This window comes from Pseudonaja textilis, chromosome 2 (genome assembly GCF_049901715.1).
Source record: "Pseudonaja textilis isolate UNSWEBS1 chromosome 2, rPseTex1.2, whole genome shotgun sequence".
Lineage (NCBI taxonomy): Eukaryota > Metazoa > Chordata > Lepidosauria > Squamata > Elapidae > Pseudonaja > Pseudonaja textilis.
This window is the reverse complement of record NC_141991.1, coordinates 115,861,366-115,878,196: the sequence shown is the minus strand read 5'-3', so window position 1 is coordinate 115,878,196 and position 16,831 is coordinate 115,861,366. Positions and strand designations below refer to the sequence as shown.

At 36.6% G+C, this 16,831-nt stretch overlaps 1 protein-coding gene across 5 annotated transcripts in view; it reads right to left on the bottom strand.

Moving 5' to 3' along the window:
- The window catches only part of SLC39A11 (solute carrier family 39 member 11), a 327,162-nt gene that overhangs the window by 35,380 nt on the left and 274,951 nt on the right, over positions 1-16,831 (bottom strand). For all 5 annotated transcript variants that reach the window (XM_087925014.1, XM_087925016.1, XM_026701720.2 and 2 more), the window contains one exon: positions 13,501-13,570. In XM_087925014.1, the coding sequence (XP_087781140.1) occupies positions 13,501-13,570 (70 nt within the window). The remainder of the gene's footprint in view (positions 1-13,500; positions 13,571-16,831) is intronic.

Genomic DNA, 16,831 nt, shown 5'->3' with positions numbered 1-16,831 from the left:
GAATGACTGGATGAACCAAAGGTACGCTAGAAACTTGGAGAACGAATGAATTCTGCAAGAGAACTAAAGCATGCTCCTATGATGCAAAAAAAGAGAGTTTTGACTAAATAACTGAGGAAGCCTAAAGTCTTTATGGGAGTTATATACTGAACACCTCTGTAAGCCAACTTTTGGGACCCTGGTATAGGCCTGAGAGTTCAAGGGCAAACACTCAGCTCATACTTGTGCCCACTCTTTCTTTTGATCATGAATTTCAATCCTTATTTCCAAACCATTTCCAGATGTACGTATGCATGTATGTATGTATGTATGTGTATGTATATACCAGTGGTGGGATTTAAACTTTTTTTACTACCGGTTCTGTGGGTGTGGCTTGGTGGGCGTGGCAGGGGAAAGATACTGTAAAATCTCCAGTCAGAGGTGGTATTTGCCGGTTCTCCGAATTACTCAAAATTTCCGCTACCGGTTCTCCAGAACTGGTCAGAACCTGGTCAGAACCTGCTGAACACCACCTCTGGTATATACGTATATGTGTGTATATGTTAACCATGAGTGGATAGTGGATGAAAATACTAAAATTAAACTAAATAAGACAAGAGTATAAGGCTTGCCCTATGAAATATGAAGGAACTTTTCTCCTGACATCAGGAATAGGTCCTATTACTATTAAGTTGAGAAACAATGTCTACTGTAACTTATTGATTTTCCATTTTTTATTGTCAGCAAAAGTAATTAGAAAGGCAAGGAGATCGCAGAAACTTGAGATCTGATAAAGGAATGAAAGCTGGTCATAATGATATCCCCAAGACAGGAATAGTGGTTAGTATTTGGGAGAGGGTCAATAGCTAATGGATGTGATGGGAATGAAAGAATGGCATCACCAAAGGGACTATGAAAAGGTTTTCAGCTCACTGCCTCACTAGGGGAACTGAGCTTTGTTAAAGACATGAAGCCTATCCAGGTTATTTTGTTTACTGAACAAAATCTAACAAATATTATATTGCATTTGGTTTGTGGATTACTGCACAATGTCAGTGGCACGAACATTCAGAGTTACCTAGTCCTGTTCTACATAAATATTAAGACTGTCAGTCAGTACAACAGTAACAGATCAAGGAAGTAATCCCATCTTAGTCTGGGTATGATTTATTTTAAAAAAAATATTTCACCCTGATAAATCTGTGCTTGAAGTCCAAAATCTCTTTGTCTGATAACTGTTATGTTAAATTTCCTGGTAACGAAATGGAAAGAAACCAAGCATTGATTTAAAAAATATTCAGATAAGCATTGAGCTATGAAGTTATGAAGCTTACAGGTAATTCCTCACAACTTGGAGGTAATTCTGTGTGGTATTACTCTTGAGAGACTATTTTTTCTAATTCTCAAATCAAAGCACTATATGCATCATAAAGGTTGCTCTTTTACAAAATGTTTCCAGAAGCATGACTCTAAGCAGTATTAAAGTTCAGATCAGGTTTCCAGAGCATTTATTTATTAATGATACTCTCTTTAACCTATTTTGCTCAGGGCAGAATTCTTGTCTTCCATGTATCTCTCAGCTCATTTCAGAATCAATGAATGCTTAATTAAGATGAAGTATTGTCCTGTCTCCTGCCCCTCCTATAAAAGAATTAAATTTGTTCAAGAAAAAGAATAATCTCCTGTAACATTTGAATCCAGATGCAGTTGCTGAAAGAATAGATATGCCTACTGCTATTAATTAAGAACTACAATTCCTATAGAGATTATAACTTGCCTGTATAGCTACCATCACTTGGGCTAGTCTGCCAGTCAAGAATTATTGATCTGTAAGTTCATTATAAAATTAGAGATTTCACATAAAAGCTCTACTCACACAATCTTATACTCAGTTTGAAAGCTGTTTTCTCCCCAACCTGTTTATACCAAGTTTTGCATATATCTCTGAAGTTTAAGATAGTGTTTTATACTTCCCTGGACATCAGAAATGGAACTGATAATTCAATTCTATTCAATTCAAAGGATATTACGGTACGGTGGCAGACTTTAAACTGTCAAAACACTAAAGAAATCTTGTGAATACACATATACACATACATACACATGCAAAGGTAAAATGATTAGGACATTCGGCAAAAGCTTTTTATTTGTCCTTGAGAATTATCTCATCATCTTCCAAAGGAATTAGCATTATCAGAAATGTATAAGGAACCTCAGCTGATATTTGACAAAGATCTCCTTTAAAAAAAAGTGGATTTTTCCCATTCTCTTGCATTTGCAAAATATTACTGAAAACTGAAAATTGTAAGGAATATATAATATGTGTATTTGAAATGTTCCTTTTACACAGAAAGCTCATAGACTCTCTCCCTGTAAATAAGGCACCTCTCTGTTTGATTCGGGTTCTCGATTGCTTCTTGCCTGGACAACAATTAAAAGGGAATTTGCTATTGTCTCTTACTTGCTGGAGTGATTTATACAAGATCAACTACCATCTCTAAGCAGAATTAAACTTGAGAGAGAAAACAACACAATAGGTTATCCCATGTAACCAGAAAGGGAGTCAGATTTCCAAAGTCAAACATGCTCAGAAAACAGCTAAACTTTTGAGTCTGATGTATTGAGATAAACTTCAGAGTCTGGTCGATTGAGCAAAGGGATATGTCTTCCTATTGTTCTGAACACTAACTAAGAAGTCTGTCTTTTTGTCTTCACCTTTTCTGTGCAGTAAGTTTTTTTGCCTTTGCAAATTGCTATTTTTTTCTATGTTTTGCTCATATTCATAAAAGAAACCAAATGTTTGGGCTTTCCTGAATAATAACCAAGAAATCATTTTCAAGACAATGGAGCTGTTTTATTCTTTTTTTTTTCCTAATCAACCTCAATCCAGACCTCATGACACTGTATGGTAATTACAGTTGACCATCAGCCAAAGTGGGCTGCAGTTCTTGCTTACCTAAACACCCACTGGGGACGAAATGAATATTTTACTTCTTTTCAAGCCCCTTACTCTGAACATGTTTAGGAGATTAAGGGTGGGGTTACCTGTCCCTTTTTTGTCACCAAATTAAATTAAAATGTAATTTTAATGGACAGTTGAATTTTCGTTGACTTCTAAATAGCTAGTCTTCATTATCTAGCTTCATTGCAACTTCATTTGTCAACCAACAAGACTATGTGCTTCTTTTCTCCTTTGGTTTCTTCATTTTAAGTACAAGCCCAGCGTGATTTAATTATCCTTGATCTTGCTGGCAGCTGCAAGAACAAATCTGGCACAACATTGGAAGAACAACTTTGCCAATGTTATCAGACTGGCAAATTGAAACTGATGAATATGCAGCAATGGCAAAATTGACAGTACATATTCATAACAGAGGTCTAACCAAAGTTAAGCAAGAATGATTCCGATATAAATTACACAGCAGGACAAATGTACACATCTGGACTATGTCTTTTAGGAAGAAAGTTATGAGACCGATCAAAATAATACATTAATGGGTTTATTTATTTATATCACATGTTGATCCTCCCCATCTCATTAATTGAATCACTCTGGGCAGGTATTTAAATAAATACTAGCAATACAACTTGCTAATAAAAATACAAACATGTAGGCTGTGATGAGCAGTTGGAGAAATAAACAGAAGGGAAGGGGGGAAAGTATTACTAGGCTGTTTTTTTATTTCTGCTTTATTTATGCTCAGTAGTTTTTTTCATTATTCAAGCGCAGACTTTTTCCCTTTGTATTTCTTTATTCCAAAAATAAAATTGTCTTAATTTTTTAAAAAGGTATGCTTTTGAGAGAAATTCAAAAAACAGTGTTACTTTTGGTAGCTAGGGAATTGTCTGATGTTATCAATAGAAGCTTGGTAAAAAGTTGCATCAACCATCTGAATTCTGCACATTGGAAACATTATAGTTTAATACCCCAATACAGAAAAATCAGGTATGTGAGTCACAAATCTACAACACAAACTCCTGCTGATTCTGTGGAGGATTGGGAGGGGAAAACCATCTGTTCCAAAGGTTTTTGATATTTTTTTTGATCTCAGTTGCTCAAAGGGTTTTATGAAAGGAATAAGCCTCAGATGTAGCCATCAAACAAATATAGGGTAATAAATCGGAGGTGAGGAAGGGAAAACCACAAGTCCTGGCTTGTTGAAAGCCCCAATTATTTTCCCCTCCTTTCTCACTGTATGGTGCCTTTCTGAACTAAGGAAAAATTTTGCAAAAGTGTTCTATGCTGATACCAAAAGGCTTGGTGGAGAAGGAAGACAGATGAAAGTAGCAGAAAAAAAAGTTCTCACAAATTTAAATACATATATTTTGTAGTTAACACTCCCCCCCGCCCCAAATTTCATAATGTATATATATCATTGCCACGAAGAGAGCTGTAAATCAAAAAGATGGATTGATTCAAAACCACATAAATCCTCTTCATTATGATGCATAATGATTTAACACTACCATGGAAAGGGTCAAGTGTTTTAGTAATGGTATAAAAAGAAGATATAAGAAACTTCTCAAGCATGGAACAGTTCTAGAGCAACTGCATTTCTTCCTACAGTATAATGAAACTGGGGTGCACTGATCATATTTGTTTTTGACAACATTCAAGGATGGCAAGCTCTTCCATGCTTGAATGTTTGCCATGATTCGAGCTCATTATGTGTGCCAAGGGTGCTATAGTGCCATTCAGTACACTTTGGAACTCTTCATCTTCTATAATTTTCATGCTACAATAGCTCACAGGAGAATTTTAAAGGGAAAAGTCAGTTGGCTTTGCACGGCCTGCTGATTATTTTGTGTTTTCTTGAGATTCTGCTACAGCACTAAATGCCTGAACTCCATAGCATGCTTATTTTTAATTAATAAAAAAATGTATTTAAAAGCATTGCCTTAAAGCAGACCACTGATAAATTGTACATCCATCTAAACACACACACATAGAAAGGGGGAGGGGGGAGAGGGAGACAGGAAGCAGTTCACCATTAGGTTCATATGAAATCTCCCTCTCGGTTCAGAAAAGTTGGAAAAAGCTTACTGAAGACAACAACTTTCACTTTTCAAACCATAAAAGGGGTTGCCAAGGAGTTCTAAACTCTGGGTGCATCCACCAAGACAGCACATGCAAACCTCCTATGCTTAGCATCTTGAGATGCTAGGATACTTAAAGCTCAAAACTACAGGTGTGCAAATAGTTGGGGGTGAAGCATTTTGAGTTTGAAACAGACTGTTCTGCCCTCAAGTATTATCTCAACCTGAATGACTCCTCATCTTGAAATTATCCTGTTTTGCTCATGCTTGAAATGAGGTAATTTGAATTCTAGTCCCAATTACTATTGTAGGTCAGGACTACCTGTAGCTACTGAATCACCTCATGACAACCATAGCATGGAAGATAGAATTTGGGATATAGGAGATTTATGAATTCATTGATTCATTCAATTTCTATAGCTGCCCATCTTCATCCAATTGAGTTGGGCGGTGAACAACAGTACAACAAAGTAAAACCATAAAAACAGTTGCAAATAACACATACAGGGAACCAAAAATTACCATAAAAATTGCATAAAAATTAACAATGCATCTAAGCACTGAGGCTCCATACACTTTCACAACTTTAGGTTCATGTAGACAGCCAGGTCTTCAGAGCACTATGAAAGACTAACAGAGTTAGGGCCATCCTGAGTTTCAAAGGAAAAATGTTCCAATGGACAAGGTCTACTGTTGAGGGGGTACTTCTCATGGTCCCTGCTCGCTGACATTCCTTAGGTAATAAGGCCTGTAGCACCCCCAATTTACTAGATTGAATTGGATGGGAAGAAACTATTGTGAAGGAATGGTCCTTTAAGTAACCTGATCCCAAGCCAGGCAATTGTAAGAGCAGGAATTAATAAATGAAATAAAATGAAGAATAGAGGTATGTTATATGTCTGCGAAGCAAAGAGAGAAGTATGTTATGCTCTGGTCAACAGTGTTAACTAGAGGTCAGTTTTGGACAAACCAGTGTAGCATTCTAAGTGCATGTGATCCCAGGAGGGAAAATAGTCCATTGAGAGGTATGAATGGACAAAGGGAACAACAAAAGAGTATAGAAAAGTAATTGTGTCATTCATAAACCCAAGAAAGAATTAGAATGGTGACTGGTGAGTATTTTATTCAAAAAAGGCCTATTTCAAACACATAGTTTAAACATAAGTCTATTCATATGCACCCAGGGAAAAGCAATTAATATAAATCAAGAAGCATGGCTGTTGACAAAAAACCTGAGGGGATTGGTGAAAGGTACAGAAGTAATTAAAAGTTTTAAATGTGTGACAGACCAATCTATTAGCATCAAAAGTGGATCGTCTGAAAAGAATTAACAAGGAAAACAACAAACAAAGAACTGGAAGGAAAGTAGATGAAACAGGAGAAGTATGAGTCCTACACACTAGGGTTCATCTGCTCCAGACAGAAGCTGCTTGTCCTTCTTTATCAAGTGACACTACTTGTTCTCATTCCTCCCACTCCACTGCCATCAGTAAACTAAAGTGATGAGAACAGAAAATATATGCCTTTTATGTTGCTACACCAGTCCTGCAGACAGTCAGTCCACTGAGGTAAGGTTGGCCTTTCCTTGTTGCCTGCAGGAGGGATTTAAAACAATTCTTGTCAGGCCTTTTAGCCTACTGGAGGTTGTTGCTACTTTAATTTACCGTCTAGGTTTATGCCAAGGTACCTTCTTTTACTGCAGTTGTATGTTTTATACTATTTTTTTTGTTTTTATTTATTGTTACAGAGGGTGGCATAGAAATAGAATTAAACTATCAGAAGGCAGATTATTCAACAGAACGACTGCAAAATGGATGAAATGAAAAAGGATGTGGAAGTTGCTTGGAGCAGGATGGAAAGAATTATGTTACAAAAGTGTTTGACATTACACTAATGAGAAGTATGAAAAAAATGTTTGGTGGAATAATGAAATGAAAGAGGCTGTAAATGAGGGCGGAAATGCATATAAAAGAATAAGTGCTCCCCCAAATGAGTATGAAACGTACTGTATTATACAATGTTATTATATTTTGCTGCTTGTTATTTTGTCTAGATGAAAGAATGGATGATGCTGAGAAACAATGAGACTTTTAGAACCAGAAGATCATGACCCAAATTTAAGGTGGAATAGTTAAAATTAATGTGGATTTCAAAAATATATGTGAGCCTGTGAAGGTTGGGACTTATTTCCTGACAAGTCAGTTTGGAGCCATTGGATCATGTGCCTACAATAGGTTCCCTTTTTCAAGAACTATTTGACTTTGTTGTCATCTTGCAGGGATGGGGTCTTAACAGGACATTCTTGTGTGAAATGGCCAAATTCTGCACAAACAGGGGTGGGATTCTTCTGGTTCTCACCTATTCGCTAGAATTGGTTGTTAACTTTCTTAGCAGTTGGGAGAACTGGTTGGAAGAAATCTCCTTTTATTTTTTTCCACCCTTATTACATTTGTGGCAGTATGCCTAGACTTACTGTCTCCGAAGGAGTTTTTTTTCCCCTTTGCTGGTATTTTCTTAAAGGGGAAGAAGCTTTAAGCTTTTTACACTGCTGTTGGGAGGAAATACTCCCCTGTTGAAGTTCTTCCAACCGGGATCAGCACTTTGGGATCAGGAATAATTGAATAATGAAGCAGAGCTACCAGAAAGAAGCTTTTAATGACAAGGAACCAAAATGACTGACATTCAGCGAGGTTTCTTGGCTAGCTAGAAAGATTGATATTCAAACGTGAGCTTACATACCGTTTCTGAGTTTTGGTCTAAAACTGGTTTTTGGTGAAGTTTAATTCTCTCCTTGGTGACATTTAATTCTGTGCTTATTGATGGGATAATTTTCCCTATTCAGCTTTGTTTGGAAGGAAAAAGGTTAGTCTCTGTTCCTGAAAATAAACTGGGTTGAGAAATCTGGTTAGTTCCTGTGTCTATTTGTTCTGGTAATTGGTTTAACAAGCAACAGCTACTGTTGTGATTTAATTAGTTGTATTGTGTTTGAATTTTTTCCCGCCTCATAGTTTCTTTTTCTATCTGGGGAGGGGGTCTTTCTTAACTTCTTTAGTGGTTCCTGGCACTGTCTTTTTGGGGTGTACTTCCAAGAGGCAGGATGCAAGCTTGGCACTGATTTTTTACTGCCTTTCTCAGGGGCATGTGATCTTTCCTTAAATCTGGATGATTTCCTTAGGATATCTTGTGAGGTGAGTGAGACTAGCTGGTATTAAGCAAATGGATCTAAGGATTGCTTCTCCTGGGTGTGCTCTTTCTGGAGAGCTTAAATGACCTTTCTGCTAAAGGGTTTCACTTTATGGCAAGAGTTGGTTGGTGATAGTTATTATTGCATTGTAACTATTTAAATTTCTCAAGGTGCTCTGGCACCCTACCTGATTTGTAACTCTGGCTTGCATGGTATTTAGGGCAGCTTTTTGCAAGCAAAGAACCTTTTTGTATTTTTGTACAGGTAATCCTTGACTTACAACATTCATTTAGTGACCATTCAAAGTTACAATGGCACTGACTTCCGGCTTGGGTCTCTTCAGCGACAGACCGAAATCCACGATCATGCACGGTTTCGATCTGTGCTCGCTGCTGGAGCGCCCCGATCCTTTGGATTCGGGGCTGAAGCTACCCCGTAGAGGTGGTGAAGAGGGGGGAGATTGCTAGCCAAGTGGAGGGGAGCCGTATCTCTCCTCCTTGGCTGGTCTAAACTCCCTTCCCCGAAGGCGGTTGCAGCGGTGGTCAGAAATGGCCACCTCAAAGAAGAACCCGACTGGATAAGATTGTGCAGGAGGAAGACAAAGAGGAAAGCAGGACAGACCGGGCTGAACAACAGAGAACATCTAAGCAAGGTACCTTGAATTTAAAAGTACCTAGAGGCATACTTCTGAAAGAAGATCTTTAAGTGGCGAAGGAGAGAGAGAAAAGGAGGTTAAAACCCCCTTTTAAAAACCTATATATTGACAATTACAAGTGGTATGGAAAGAAATTTATATTAATCTATTTTGACACTAATGGGCAACCTTAGGCTGAAATCTAGGTGTTAAAAGGAGAATAAAGATTTTTTCTTGGTCATTTTAAAGCCCTAAAAAGGAGAAGAGTGGAGGCAAAAGGGTGGGACTTGGAATAATGGAAAAATAAAGAGGATTAACAGTGAAACTTTGAAAAGACTCCCGAGGATACATTGTAACTGAAATCTTATTAAAAGATACAGTAACCCACGGAAAGGAAAAGTAAAGGAAAGAAACAAGAAGGAACAGTCTGGGATCATTTGGTGATTAAAAAAAAAGTTTTGGGCATTGGTTTTTTCTTTCTTTTTCTGTTTTTACTTAAAGTCAATCGGGTGGTTGTTCAAAAGTGTTAAAAATGCCATCACTCCTGGAGGAATTGAAGATGAGTCTTAATAAACAGAAAGAAGATGCAGAAAGGGGAGGAAGATCCTTTGGCTTCGTATTTGAATTTTTTGAAATGGAGATCCTGAACTATGAAAAGCAAAAGGAAAAACTTCAAGAACAAGAAGAAGGGCAGGACAAAGAAGTCATTTTCAATGATCAAATAATGCAGTGTGGTAATAAGGGGAAAAAGGGGGAAAGGAGTTAAAAGTTTGAGATCAAAGGGAACAGCCAAAAAGAAAAATAGTCTGAAAAAGAAGTACAACAGCAAGGAGAAGCAGAAAAGAAAACCACAGAAGGGAAAATTAGAGAGAGAAGGGTATAAAAAAAGGGATGAGAAAAAGGGGGAAAAGATAGAAAGGGAAAGAAGTTATGAGGGACAAAAAGAGAAAATAAAGAAAAAGGGGAAACGTACTAGGATTAAAGGTATTTGCTCAGTTAGAAAACACAGAGACAATGTTTAAATTAAGTTAAAAGTGAGGATTCTGCAAAGGTACAAAAGATAGTGCTGTGACAGTAGAATACTGTAATGAGTTAGAAATGAAATAAGTAAATAATCTATGAGATAAAACTGTACTGTTATGTAATGGTATGTTTATTTATAATTAATGCAATAATAAAGAAGAGAGGGAAACATTGCAATTGTTTCTAAAGATTGATAAAATATTGAAAAGAAATATGAAAGATTCATAGGGAAATTGATACCAGTTATTAGAATAAATTTGAATAATTATTTTGCTTATTAATAGTAAATAATTTATAAGATAAAACTGTATGACTATCCAATGGTATGCTTATTAACAGTTAAGTAATAATGAAGAAGGGAGGGAAACATTTCAATTGTTCTCAAAGATTGATAGATATTGAAAAGAAACATGAAAGATTTACAAGGTTCATACCAATACTAGAATGATTTTGAATAACTATTTTGTTTACTAATGTTTATATATATATATATTGTTTTTGCTATGTTTTTAGAATTTTTCTTTTTACATTTTCAAGGGGAAGTACCAAGCAGAGTCTGAATGATGAGATCTACATGATATAAAATATATATTAGAAATTTGAATGTTATAATTTTAGAATGCACAAATTCAATGTTTAATGAGATTTCATATGATAATAACAAGATTTAAGGGTGTTGCACTTCAACTGGCAATCATAGGGGGAATTTTGCTTCTTAAGAATGTTGGAAGAGAACATATGAAATTGTAAACAAGACAGATGAAAGAATAAGTACAATGAATAAAAAGATATAGAAATTTGGGTAAAAGAAATACAATTGAATAAGAAGAAAATGAGATAACCATAAAAGAAAAATTAGAGAAGTAAAGGGAGAAATAGTGAGAAGTTGGAAAAAGAGTAATAAGATATGAAGTTGAATGCATAAGATGAATATGCATATGAAATTGTGTCTGTGTGGAAATGTGATAGCCCAGAACGATGCTGTACTCAAATCAGATGTTTTTGTTAAAACTCAATAAAACTTTATTTTTAAAAAAAGTTACAATGGCACTGAAAAAAAAAAGACTTATGACCATTTTTCACACTTACGACCACTGCAGCATCCCCAATGTCATGAGAGGCCAGGCGAGGAGAAGCGCCCCTTGACGTGAGTGATGTTGAGTTGGCCACGTCCACCCAGTCACATAACCACCAAGACCCACCCATCAACTAAGCCATGCCCACAGAACCAGTTGTTTAAAAATTTGAATCCCACCCTTGTGCACAATGTGTCTCACTGCCAATTTATTTAGTTTTTAGTGGAGTTTTGCTAACTCCGTTATGGAAGTCCTGATTGCCACTATTCATGCCTTAATCACTTCCAGGTTGGAATATTACAATGAGCTCCACATAGTACTGCCCTTGAAAACAATGTAATTGTCCCACAATACACTGAAGATGATAATTACGGTTGCAGTATGGAACATTCATGTAACACTCTAATTTATGAGTTGTATTGGCTCCTAATAAGTTTCTGGTGAAATTCAAGATGCTGATTTTTATTACAAAGCCTGTAAAGAGCCAAGGAAAGAATCTTGGGGAAATCAGACAGAGCCAATGGTTGCAAAAACATACTTTAAGCCTGGGAAACAGAAAACGTTCTGACCCATCTGCTGAGCTGCCTGCTTAATCATCAGGGTGAATTGGTCCATCTGTATTGGAACCCAGTTCTTGTGCTACACGGTTTGATTCTGATACCAAAAGGGGCTTTGATGAGGTCAGTACACATAGGACATTTCAGACAATTTCTCCTCTTGTAGAATTGGAATTAAAGAGAAAATGCTCTTGGTGTCAGAAAATTGTCTCAGGACTTTCTTTTTGGAATTAGATTCAAGACAAATTATATATATATATATATATATATATATATATATATATATATATATTAAACAGTCTCAACAAGACATGGATCAGGTTCTACATACCACATATGTATTTTTCCAAGGGTTAAACTTTCCTTCCCCCTGTCTGTTTTTAACGGACTGATAGAAATCTGCTTCTCAAGCTAGAGTCTACTGGAGTGGGCAGCCATAACCGATTTAAATAATAATAATGCCCAATTATTTGTGCTTGGGCAGTTCTAATCCTCCTAAAACCTTTCAATTCTGATTTAAAAGTAGACTATATTTTCTCAAGTTATTAAAAAAAGATAAAGACGTATTTTGGGGGGGATGGGTGGTTTTGGATAGAACAGCCTTACTATAAACATGATAAAATATATTTAATGAGATAATAAAGCAAAGAAAACTATGTCTCTGTGTAGACAATTTTTACATTTAAATCTATGTTCTTTTGCCACACTCAAGTGAACCCAACTTTGTTATAACATTATCTTTTCATTGATTATTTCAAGCTTGAATTGCTCTGCCTAGTATTGAGGAAGGGCAGCTTTTCATGATAAATATTAGATGAAATCCTGAATGCCTAGAAGACACAGATAGATGCAGGCGCTCAGCAGTAAACATTCCTAGCACAGCTTAGATTCACATAACGTGTTCTCCATTGCTGTGGCATAATTGAAGAGAGAAAAGAACCCTGCTATTCTTAACAATTTTACCACCTACTCTTCTCCTATACTTACACTATACTGTCATTACTAGTTGTATCATCCATATTAACCTCAATAAAACATAAGCAGGAAGTAGTAAATGTATTGCCACAATCCCCCAGTCTTTCAGATATGAATTTCAGATATTAAAAGGCTAGTTTAATAAGGTAGAATAGTTGGCTCCTGTTTCCTGCATCTATTGTTTTAAGAAATTAGACTCAAATAATCTAGCTTTCAGCCCCCAACCAAGAATGACATCTAGTGATTCTTCCAAGCTAAGTTCTTTACTATTTCACACCTATGTACAAAATCTTGCCAGATTGAAGAGTCTACTATCTCCATCTGCCATATATTCTGAGAACTATTAGGAAGGATCTGTCTTCACCCTCTTTCTCTCACATATAGTGTCTGGGCTGAATTGCCTCTCATGCCTCTATGCACCACCTCCCTCCTGGGAATCCTCTTTACTATATGCCATGACAACCTGTTGAAAATAATAGTGAACTTTTGTGTACAAAATGAAGTCTTAAAGTGCAGGTTGACCTTATTTGTGGGGGTTGCTTCCCAGCATACAACCATGGATAATGATGTTGCACGTAATGAAAAGTTGAGACTAGGAGAACTGAGGAGCTAAATTCTAGAACATTAGAAAATGACTAAAAAAAAAAAAACCAAACATGTAAGGAAAAAGCAGAAAGGACACTGTTCTTTGACCATTTCAGATATTCCTTTCCCCCTATTTTATTGCAAACAGAAAAATCAGAAATAAAAATTATGTGTACTTATATATTTCCCTGGGGAGGATAAAATAAGAGGATTGATCAAAAGGGTCAGAAAGCTGCAGATATTTGGAAACTGGGAAACTGATGGGAGTGAAGGGCAAATGTTTATTTCACTATAGGTGTAAAACAGCAGGCAGATCAAAGCTACACTTTGGCAATGTATGCATATGTTAAAGAATTTACTTTCTGATACAGAATTATCAACCATGGAAATGAGCAACTACTACAGCTAATGAAATCCCACCAGTGAATAAATTAAAATCGCACCAATTACCTTGCACTTTCAAAAGTTGCAGAAGGTGACTTCCCAACAGCACCAAATCCAACACCAACAGCCAAACCCTCTGAAACAGAGCAAGAAAACAGTTGTTACTAATCCTGCAATTAGCTTGGAAGATTGTTCTATTCAAATATTCGTTTTATATAAAACTTGCAGAATAGCAACAATTCTTACCTGATGTAAAAGTCTATAATTTTCCACTATCTTGGAAATCATAAATTTTCTCATGTCTACAAAATGCATTACTTGTTGATGCTGCATGCACCTCAGAGGCTCGGGGAGACGCGCAACTTTCTCTCTGCCTCAAGACACTGGCCTGGTGAGGCTGCAGCCGATGCTCTACACTGTAATAGGCTGGAGGAGGAGGGGACGCTGTCTCCCCCATTGTGAAGTGCGCTAAATCTAAGTGTGTTGTGCAAGACACTGCAAGAGTAGCGAGCAGGCCATGGAGGTGGTGAGAGCAGCGGCATCAGCCGCAGCCGGGCCAGACCAGTGTCTCGGGGTGGAGAGCAAGTTGTGCATCTCACCCAAGCAACTGAGTATGTGCAGCATCAACAAGGGCCAGAAGAAGAGGCACATACAGGGGCGCTTTGCTCCCACTCTGGAATATGGAGCAAGTCTCCATCTGCTGCCATCGCCCTTACCTTCTCAGGCCAGGTGAGGAATGACTGGGAGGGGAGGGCAAGGGATGGGGCCAGCCAATGGTGGGTTCAGCTGACACGGAACCATAGCAGAGGGATGAAAGAGCCACGGGTTGCCGACACTGACCCAGAAAAAAGTCCCACCACAGTAGTCTTTGGAGAAGAATGAAGGGCTAAGAAGCAGGAATGACAATGCATCCACAAAAGAGCGACCATTATCCTATAATATTAGAGGCAAGCTCTGTACCGTACTTGAATCAGGAAGCTAGAAGAAGCTGAACAACTAACTCTGGGAAAGAAAGAGGACATAAAAAGTCAAAATAATAAAAGTTTAAGAACTAAGCTATAAAGCAATAAAAGAGATAAGGAAGTGTTAGCAAAGATAAATAATTGGGAGAATGAGAACAAGAGGACTAAAGTTAAGAACTTAAGGTTTGGATGAGAAAGTTGCTGCTAAGTAAAGAAAAGGCTTCAAAGTTGAAACCAAAATCTAACTAAAAAGGAATTTTGTTAGAATAAGACAGAAAAAACAGCTAACATTTAGAAATGCAAACATTAAAAGTGACACTAATCACTATCTAATAAATCAACACTATATTTTGCATAAAATTGTATAAGAATACATAATAAAATCCTGATTCTTGTCTCACTGTCTTTATATTCCTTTATATAAAAAAAGAATCCCATGATATAATTATACTACCATCCCTCATCACCATCTATTATAACTGGGACTGAAAAGAATCCCATAACTTTACACTACATTCCAATGGAAAGCTATCTTGTTTACTGCACAGATCTGCAAGACCAAATAGCCCAACAAAACTGATTTAAGGTGGCTGTTCCACATCTGGAATATCAAGAGAAAAACATAAGGCATGGCATTTTGTTTTTCAAGCAAATCCCACATAGGAAAATATAAACCGAATTTCTTATTGGAAAAAAGCAAGTCAATCTTTCCTGAAATGACTTTTGTCAGTAAAAACCACTTTTGCTTTGTCAGCCTTGCTGATGTGAAAATTAGAATTCTTAGGACATGTTAACTCACAGGAGATGAATTTTGTTGTGAGACGCATTTCACATTTTTTTAAAGTTATTACAGTAAAGAACTCAGCATGTTCTATTAAGATACCCTTCTGCCAGGTGCATTTTCAGCTCGCAGGGGATAAAACAGAACTGCTTTAATTACAATTGCATTATCTGTTAATAGGGAGAGAAAAGAAAGCATTTAGCCTTCAAACAGGTGCAGGAAATCAGACAATGTTTTGTGCTCACCAGAGATGAATTTTGAAGTAATTCCTGCATAATTGGCTCTTTCTCCTTAACTCAATTATGGAGACTTCTATTTTCCTCCCTTCTGTTATATTCCCTTTCTTTCAATAGTGAATGTTCATGGAATAACTCTTACCTGTATAGAAAACATCAAGGTATTTTTTAAAATAATATGTTGACAGACTCTACTTACAAAGGAATATAGATGGGTACACCAGATGGTGGAAAAGGGAAAAAAAAGCATTGGAAGAATATTTGAAGGATAGTGAAGTAGATGCATTGAAGCTGGTATGTCTTGAAGCATTACTGAGTACTGAAGAGATGAAATTGGCTTTCAAGAAAGACCAAATGAAAAAGAGAAAAAAGATACAAAGTATCTCTATGAGGCAAAGTATTACATAGCCAGTATGTAACAAAAATAGCAGGCAAACCAGATAACAGAACTGGCAATGGCTAAAAGCAGAAAAATTTAAGAAACGGCAGAGGTGCTAATTCTAGCTGCACAAGGCCAAACTTTAAGAACAAACTCATACTAAGTCAGGATTGAGAAGACAGAAGCAGACAGCAAATGCCACCTCTGCAAAGAAGCTGAAGAAACACTGGATTATCTAAATGCTCTAAGAAGGTCATACAGACTGACTACAAGGAACAGTACAACATAATAACAATAGTGTAACAATAGCAACTATAGTGCATTGGGATATTTGAAAGAAGTACCATTTGCCTGCAAGCAAGAACAACAAAATAGACAAATAATAGAAAATGAAGAAACTAGGACTTTAGAATTCAAATAGAAAAAAAGCATCTGCCATATAACACATCAAACTTAACAATAAGAAAGACAAAAAGTCTGAACTGCAGATGTGGCAGTAACAGGAGACAGAAGAAGAGAAGAGAAAGAATGAGAGAAAATCACAAAATATAAAGACCTGGAAACAGAAATAGAACAACTTATGCAACATATATTTGTTATCATTCACTTCAAGCTCTAAATTTTTGAAGGGAGGGGGAGAGAAAAGGAAGAAAAACTAATTATAGACAAAAAAAACCAAAAATTATAGTACAGCTTTTAATCTCTTGGAGAGTTTTTTTTCATTTGCATACAATGAGACAGTGAAGAAATAACAAACTCATTCTGATTCCTTGATTCAAGAGACAAATTTTGTATAAATGCTTGTCTTGACTTTTAGATTCCAAAGTACATAAAGCACTCAATGAATAAGGAGGAGGAGGTTAGAAACAAGACCAAGGAATTCAAGATAAAGATTCATGAACACCAAAACAAAGAAGAGAAAACTGGTGAGAACTAGGGTAGAATGGAATAAATCTTTGGAAAGAATTCAAAGTGTCTGGATGTTCTTCCATATCTGCCCAAAAGAAATGTCATCATAGGCCAAGATTGGCAAGTGAGA